We start from the raw sequence: 9,233 nt of genomic DNA, 5'->3' as shown, positions 1-9,233 counted from the left end.
ATATATATATATATATATATATATATATACAGGTCCTTCTAAAAAAAATGAGCATATTGTGATAAAGTTCATTCTTTTCCACAATGAAATGATAAAAATTAAACTTTCATATATTTTAGATTCATTGCACACTAACTGAAATATTTCAGGTCTATTTCAGCACACCTATATTTTACACGTGAGCAAATAAAATTCGTGAGAGCACACCTGTATTTTACACGTGAGCAAATAAAATCCGTGAGCGCTGCATGTACCAGGCTCTTGCATTTAAAAACTTAAAATGACGCCGCCGCCAATGAGACCGCCATGGTGAGAGTGGCCTGCAGTACTGAGCATTGGCCACTAGAGGTCTTTAATAACACACAGTGGTGAGTGAGAGCGGCCTGCAGTACTGAGCATTGGCCACTGGAGGGCTTTAATAACATACAGTGGTGAGTGAGAGCAGCCTGCAGTACTGAGCAGCGGCCACAAGAGGGCTTTAATAACATACAGTGGTGAGTGAGATAATAACACTCCTGCTGTAACTCAATTTACCTCTTAAATCGCTAACTATAGAGTCAGAAATTAACCCTAGTCTTGGATTACACAGCATTACAAATGGAGATTTTCCACTGAAAGGAAAATATACTTTACAAGTAGGTCTAAAATGCTTTTTTGTTGTCTGTCTGTTAACAAAGGTCAATTTATATTTACAGTTACTGCCAGCAAAACAAACCGACGAAGAGCAAAGTATGAGCGACACTGTTATCGAGTAGAAATATCAATAGCATGTACTAATCTAATTATTGTGAGTGTGAATAGGAGTAAACCACTACAAATAGAATCACACCCCCAATTCTTAAAGTTGGAGTTTAACGAATACACAGAGTTTTTGTAAAGACAGTTTGTGGTGGTAGGCTTAAATGCTGTCTGGGAAATTTGCTGTTTATAATTGATCTACCTTCTTTATTTTTTTTTTATTTACATAACTTCTAATTTAACCAATTATTTTACGTTTTTATGTTTTCAAACTTTGAACTTGAACTTTACATTTTCTAAGCTTGTAATTTCTTCAGCTACTTCAAGATATTCAAATTCCAAAATTCTGATTTATCACATAAATAATTTATTTACCTTGGTAAATACACTGTAGAATTCCCTGCATAATTTGAAAATGATGACATGTAATTAAATAATCAACATTAATTCATTAATATATACAACTAACAGTCTAACAAGAGTTCCTGTAATATCCCTTTACTAAATTAAGTAAATAGACATAAACGTGTTAGTAATCAACTTTTTAAATTATAAAAAGATCCTTAGTGCTGGGTTAAATAAGTAGGATCTCCAGGAATTATATTCCAGGAACCAGAGTATAAAGTAAAGAAATAAAGAAGAAGTATTTTTATTCAGATTTTATCAGATTTAAAAAATATATATTTTTCACCTTGCCAAAAAGACATATTGCAAATAACTTGTATGTGTATAAACTCTGGATAAATCAGAACCCAAACAGAACCTGGAATGGTACCCTTCTGGAACTCCTTTTCACTGTATAGAATTTACCATATAGAAAACTGAATAGGCAATGACTAACAAACAAACAAAAATCATCTTTGGCTGCATCCAGAAACTTTTGCTACTCCTCCTATTCTCCTCTCCTACCCTGAAAGAAGGTGGAGTAATTGAGGAGAGGAGGAGAAAGGGATGGAAGGAGCAGTAATTGGGGAAATGGGACAGCTGATTTCCTTGATGTTGACTACTAATGAACTGAGCCAATCACAATGCTCGCTTTCAGCTCCCCTATTACTGCTCAGCCAATCACAACTGCTGCTTATACACTGGAAATTTTAGTTTACATTGTCTGTACACTACATTTTGCAATGCATTATGGGTGTATATATTAATGAACAATATAGGGATTAAAATGTACTGTTGAGATTTTAAACAGCACTCTAAATACCTAAAACACTATATAGTGCACTATTTGTGTAATAGGGAGCAATTTTAAATACAGCTATGGCCTCCAGTAAAAATAACCCATTTAAAAGAAAAAAAAATAGCAGAAAACGAAGAAGGATTTTGAACATTAAAAATACAACATAATGCACAAACATTTAGTTTCACCGTGTGGACATACAACTAAACACATTTAAGTTTTACATAACCCACGACAGAAAGCATGTGATTTTAAAAAATATTTATTTTTATACCACATTATTCAGATCGAATAAAAATAATTCAATCTCACTATGACAATTAATATCCAAGCTGTTTCAGAATGTAAACTTTTTTTTTTATTAATTTCTTTTAAAACAATATTAACAATATGTTAAAGCTTATTTCAATGGTATATACAGGGAAAAACAAGCCGTACAATATAATAGACTGTGCAATACCACCCTGCTGAAATAAAGAATAGAAAGCTTCCACCTCCCCCCGATAAGACACTTCAATAATTATTCTGTTACAAAATACTTCTGTTTTCTTTTACTTTTTTTTTAAAATCAAACAACGTATATAAATGTATTTCAATCTATTTGAGATTTTATAAAATAAACAACTATATATATATATATATTTATATATATATATAAATATATATAAATATATATATGTATATATATATATATATATATTCTAAACATTTTGTACATTCTATATTACAACATGTTCAGAGTGCATTCTGCACCATATTAGGAGAAATGGCCATTTTTGCACCAGGAGCAGTTACTTTTCATCAAACGCATTGATCAACCCGCCACTGCGCACTTTAGTGCTAACACATGACCAAGTAACACACATACATATGAACACACACACATAATAAAATCTGACAGGCCCACCAGAACAACTGACTTATACAGAGACAAAAAAGCCCACAGTGGACCAACAGGGAGAGAGAGAGAGATCTATGTGTCATTGTGTAGTTAAGTCTCATATAAGAAGTTCCAGATCTGAGCAATGTTTAATTACTGGAAAACATCTATGTCTGCTATATCACACTGTGGGAAACAAATATTGATTGTATTTTTTCTACCTGCATCCCAATATTAGTTTTGATAAGCCAAGCTTTACACTGCTGCTCACTGAGCTGACCTGCTAGGACTTACCTCAGAAAAAATATCTCAAACAAAACAGCAAGCTTTGCCAATTGTTTTATACAAGCTCACAAAATAGGGCTCTAGTACAGAATCATAAAAGCCCAAAATATAGCACCAAAAAGGATTCCACTATTGTTACAAAGGGTGTCTCAAAATTGCGTACTTATAGTAACTAGTAACAGTAGCAGTAACTAGGTTTTGGGTACATAGTATGTAATATTATTTTGTATACTAACAAAAAAGTGGTGAAGGTAATATATGTAGATTCACATATTTTGATTTATTACATTTAGATTTGTAATCTCTGATATAATTTTAGTGCACAAGCGGGTTAGAAGCTTGCAGCATGGATGTAGCAACATTCATATTTTGACTTGTATTTTCCCTGTAATTCAGAGGATCCAGTGGAAACATTCCGAACATTTTGCACTTGAAACAGAATGAGATTTTTAAAAATGACATTTTTTCCAGTAGAAAAAAAAATACCTTAGACCTGGAATTCCTAATATGGGCATGATGACTTCACATTGACACTCAACTTAAGTCAGTTACGATAAAAAAGAAAAGAAGATACAGGAGAAGCCATATCACAATAAATTAACTTGAGCAGAAAAGAGAAATTAAACTGAAAAAAGCAAATCACAGAAAGTACCATTTTATCTACCTCAACAAACCCAACCACTGAACACAAGAGCAATTAGCAAAACACACAACCGAAGAATCTGAAGAGAATATTTGGGAATAATAATAATTTGACCTCATTTACCATACTTTGTTTTAGGTAAGAATCAATAGGCTTTCTGTTTTCTTGGCAACAGGTAGTGTGCTGAAACAACTTCATGGTAATTGACTACATGCTAAAGAAGCAGCAGTTGCACAGTTGGTTAAAAATGCTGGAATACATGTTTTCTTAATTTTTCTGCTTTAGTGAAAAGAACCACTTTAGCACAGTTAGCTGTAATACCACATACTCATTAGAGTTTTACACTCATGAGCTAATGATAGCCTTCACCACATACATTCATGTGGTCAGTTTTACACCAAACTAATTTCTCAGAGCAAGCATGAGAGCTAATAATGAACCCTAAGCACATCTGCATGATTTCTGAGCATATAGCAGCATGTGTAAGTGTAATCTAACCTAACATTAGTTAGCAACATTAGTTATCATTAACATATTCCACGTCTGTCTGTAATTAGCCCTGAGAGTCATTTCTGATTCTGTGCATCTGATTCAGAGCCATGTCTGATTCTGCACATATGCTAACAGTGAATGGAGGCTAACAAAGCACAGAGCTCAAGACAAGCTAATCCCTGCTAGCTTCTGTTCAATGTTAGCCTTTTTATTTTTTAGGCAGAACATTGGTTTGAGTATTGAGTTGTTCTAAATTGTGTTTCTAGAAGATAACAAATTATTAAGTGAATTGGTGAATTCCTTCAGGAGTTTCTGGATTGTGATTCTCGGTTCCAAATGCCCAGATCATGATATGGGGCAGTTTCCCAGGATTAAAAGACTACACAGCATTTTCCATTAAAAAGAAAATGTAAACTACAAATAGGTTTAATACATGTCCAGGAAATCTATATGACTCTATATGAATTTAAGTTGAAAGCAGCAGATTCTTTAGCAGATTACTAAAGACAGGTATTAGTATACTTAAATACTTAGACGTGAAAGATGAAAATCACAGGACCAAATGAGCATGTTTTATGCTGTGTAATGGCTTAGGATTTTACAGGTTTAGGGTGAAAGCTCAGGAGTGCTTATTTCTCTGGCCTGTATGTGTTGCGCTTAAGATTGTTATTATAAGCTTGATGAAAACATAATGTAAATGTGAATGTTTTAAAAAAAAAACAGTGAAAGGAAAAATAAAGTTATATTAAAAAAAAAAAACGCATAGAAACCTGAGCGTGTCATTATTTTCTACACACTGCTGCCAATGACTAAAGGAATGTCTGAGAAATTTTCATATAAAAATACTTTCTGCTGTAATTTACACTACTGCTTACCCCTCTCTCATACAAGAAGAGAAAAACTAGAGAAGACACACATGCACACAAAAAATCTCAAATATATAAATTAAACATTCTCTTTTTCAAAACTGACATTGCACATCAAAAAAAAGGGCCTGTACGCTTCCAACAAACTTCAATCTCAGTGTTTTTAGCGTTTCTGTCCTCTTTAAATAGAAATAAGCAGCACTAAATGTTCTTGTATGTGTGCCATTTTAGAATAGAAAACAAAGAAAAAATATATTAAGAAAAGAAAATAGGTATATTGAGACTTTGGACTGTTGAGGGTCTCTCTTTTTTTGCATTATTGTTCTGGAGCACAAATGCAGAACACAATCAATCTTGTTCTGTCACAATTTTGACCGTTTTCAAAAGAATGGGAAGAAAAGAAAGTGGTGAAGGTGACTAAAAAAGAGCATAAAATGTTGTTTCTGTTGTAAGAAAACTTTGTATCTTCAACTTTGTAAACCTCAAAAAATATGATAGACACTTACAATAGAAGTTAATGTAAAAAATGTGGGGCCATTTTAATTGGCCCGTTCATTGTGAAATGTTTACAAGATCAAAATGACAGCTGGCTTTTTCAAACGGTGGACTGAAAAAATAAAAGATACAAGGTTTTGATATGACAGCAACAAATCATTTTTCTGAGCTCCAAATGTCTGTACACATCTAATCATAAATTCCCAAAAAACAAAGTGCTTACATAGATGCTAACAGATTCAGTCTGATGAAGAGCATCATCTTCTTTAGGAGAGGCGTGGGTGTGTTTCTAAAACACAAAAAAACGCTAGAGAACTTGGGTCCATTTCTAAAGCCCTTTGGAACATGGTCAGATTGTCATTTTTACATAAATACCTCATTTAGCTTCCATCTCATTGCTTTGTTCTGATACAGTACACCTAGATAATCCTACATATTTTTTTTTTTTATCACAGACACACACAGTCACATATAAACACACACACACACACACAAACATGTTAATTCCAACTCATATCTTTCTTTTTCCATTTAGATAACCATCGGCTAAAAGCATCACCCAAATAAGATGAAGTCATATTAACTGTAATTTCTGAATCAGGGAACAAATCAAAGTGATTTTCCACCATCACTATCCTGCTCCGGGCTAATACTGACAGTACTGTTTTCATACATAACCTGAGAAACATCCCCTTTTCCTATTAACATTTTAAAAAGTTTCATAAGATAGAATTACTTACAAAGTGGACCACTTGAGTAACCAGTGTGAATACTTAACATCACTATTGTGGCAAAACATAATGCTATTATTGTCTAAAACTGTGCTAGTGTTACCCAATCCATTCTATAATTCTAGTCATTTTTTTCAGAGTTGTAGGGGTGAATTATTCCTATTAACTCAGAGATTTGAGGCCATTCCGGCTGTACAACTTAGATATCATCACTTTTGAACAAAAACCTCATTCTAGAAGATTAAAAAATGTAACAAGACTGTTCTCCAAATAATTCTGGACCTTTCCTATATAATTATTCTGAAATATTTGGACATTGTAAAAGATAACTTTGTTTTGCAATTACCAGTATGCAAAAATGAACAAGGTTTTGTCCCAAGAGTGACGGTATGTAAACCTTCATACAGCTTATTGATGAGAAGGTACGTGTGCTTGATCTGAAACAAAACTTTAACAAAGTTATGTGGATAAAAACAATAGCACATCTTTAAGAACAACTGGGTTGATTTTGGGTGCAAACAAAAAGCATTAAAATAAAAAATGAAAGAGCTATGTGTCAGTATGCACTAATACCCTAATACCCTAGATTTGTTGTGCTAGTTTTTTGACTAATTTACACTCTTACAACTACAGTACAATATTCAAGTTTCTTTTCAGGCATGTGTGTTCTGACAGGGAGTCAATGTGATGATGATGGATTAAATTGAGAATATGTATTTAATAACTGTGGGTCAACGAGGCGCTGATTGTGTGGGCCGGTCCGTCTGTTTGGGATTAGTCAGATTTGAGTGTGGTTTAGTCAGAGTGGCTGGTACCGCCCACATTATTTCAAAAGTAGGTTCCCTGCATTCTTTCTAATGGGTGAGAGGAGCACAAATCATTCATAAAGTGAATTCAATTCATTTTTTCCCTACAAAATGCTAACTGACAAAAAAAGCCTTGTTAAGGGGCGATAGGAAACATGGGCATACGGAGAAACTGTGGCTTTCCTAGCTATGTATATTTTGTCAGGTTTTTATTACAAACTGTGCTCTCTAGAGCTGGCCCAACAAGACTTTCACAAGGTTGGAATATGCCATGGTATTACAGAATGAGTATCTGAAGGGTCGTTCTGAAAACCACCTCTACCATTATAAATATTTGAGTTTAATTACATGTTTAGACTCAGTGTATGTACTTGAGTGAATACTTAAGTATTAAGTTAATCTAGGCCAGTCCTATTTATTTCATAATTAATGCCATACTGAATCAGAAAGAAGCACTACCTGCCTTTGCTTCAGAGCCCACTTCACCCTAGGTAGTTCACTATTTGATTCTGTGTCACTTTGTGCATAATATCGGTCAGCGTAGAGCAGACGATGCAAAACTTCTGTAACAATACAGTGCAGAGAAGGAAAAAACAAAACAAAACAAAAAAAAAACATGACAAGACAAGAAAACAACACAAACCCATGTTTTCTGATGTACCTGCAGTGAAACTTTCAGTTTTGCTTTTACAAAAGCATCGTGTTTATACTTTTTTATTTGTAGAATTTCTCAATTAGTTTTACATTTGTAGATTTTTATCTTCCCAAATCATCTAGAGAATTTACTCTCCAATATGCCAGTCACATGACCTCTGACAACAGTGTGGGGGGAGGGGGATGGTCACACGAAGCAGGGCTTCTCCGTGACACCTGGGCTCCACGAATGGCCTCTTAACTCCGTCCCCAAGGCTAGCTCCCCTCACTCAACCCTGCATTCTTCACTTGCAGTTTCAGGGGGTGGAGGAGGAGCCTCTCAACTCGTGCAGAACGTGCAGCAGCTGACGTGCCGAGCCATGGGAACAGAGGGACTTTGGCTTTTACGTGGTGTTTTAGGCTTGGTGGCGAAACATCGCTCTAGAGCCTTCCCATCATCCCTTTCTCTCTTGCTGTGGAGCCCTGGTGCTCCACAACGCTATCCCAGCAGCCTCTCTGCTCCTGCCCCAGTGTTACCGTGGCAACATGTTCCTGTAGTCTGGAGGCTGGGAATGAAGGTGCTGTGGCTGTTGCTGCTGCTGAGGCTGTTGCTGCTGTATGTATCCCACAGTACTTTGTGGCGGGACATTGGTGGTGTGGAAGAAGGCCTGAGTGGGACCACTGTGGATAAGACCCTGTGGCTGCATCTGAGAGAGAGAGAGAGAGAGAGAGAGAGAGAGAGAGAGAGAGAAAGCCACCATTAGATATTGACTTAGATATTAGATACTCCTACGTAGTTCCCTAATGGTGGAACAAGCTACCTACCGCTACCAGAGCAGAAGTGTCCCTCCCTACCTTCAATAAACTCCTAAAGACTGAGCTCCTCTAAGAGCACCTACTCTCCTAACACCTCTAACAAACTAACTACTTCTAACCCAATTTAACTTGCTTATTATTTGGATAAAAGTGTCCGCTAAATGTAATGTAATGTAATGTAATATAATGAACTTATATAAACAAAAGCATTTATTTTTCTAATTGTATGCCATTTTCTGCACAATTTAGATTGTCATTTACCAAGTCTCTGTTCATATAAACTCCCCCTATCACTAGTTAAGCCCCCAACATTAAAGGGGTGAAAACTAGCACATTCCTCCTCTGATACAGCAGCTAACAAATCAACATCACATTAGGAGTGATGTTCTGATGGCAGGCTATTCAGGCTTATCATAGTGACATGCCAGAACAGTCCACTGAACCATTCAGAGCCCACACATAAGCAAGTCTATCTAAATATCACTGATCAATTCCACAGGTTTTGAGGTGAGTGCATTAGAAATGCATTAATCACCATGACTGAATGATTAGACACGAGCTGTCCTGACCACTGTAGTCATAAAAATCTTTGAATGCCTTTGAAGTCTTGCCCACTTAAAAGCTAATACGGACCCACAGCAGTTGGAATACAGTTCAAAAAAGTC

The 9,233-nt window shown here is 35.4% G+C and overlaps 1 protein-coding gene across 6 annotated transcripts in view; it reads right to left on the bottom strand.

Moving 5' to 3' along the window:
- Window positions 1–2,167: 2,167 nt before the first annotated feature.
- The window catches only part of npas2 (neuronal PAS domain protein 2), a 95,344-nt gene continuing 88,278 nt past the window's right edge, over window positions 2,168–9,233 (bottom strand). For all 6 annotated transcript variants that reach the window (XM_022680749.2, XM_022680759.2, XM_022680735.2 and 3 more), the window contains one exon: window positions 2,168–8,459. In XM_022680749.2, coding sequence (XP_022536470.2) covers window positions 8,286–8,459 — 174 coding nt within the window. In that variant the 3' untranslated portion in view covers window positions 2,168–8,285. The remainder of the gene's footprint in view (window positions 8,460–9,233) is intronic.

The sequence above is a fragment of the Astyanax mexicanus genome, chromosome 1, assembly GCF_023375975.1.
Source record: "Astyanax mexicanus isolate ESR-SI-001 chromosome 1, AstMex3_surface, whole genome shotgun sequence".
In the NCBI taxonomy this organism is placed as follows: Eukaryota; Metazoa; Chordata; class Actinopteri; order Characiformes; family Acestrorhamphidae; genus Astyanax; species Astyanax mexicanus.
The sequence above is the reverse complement of the archived record's forward strand: the minus strand, read 5'-3'. Positions and strand labels throughout refer to the sequence as shown.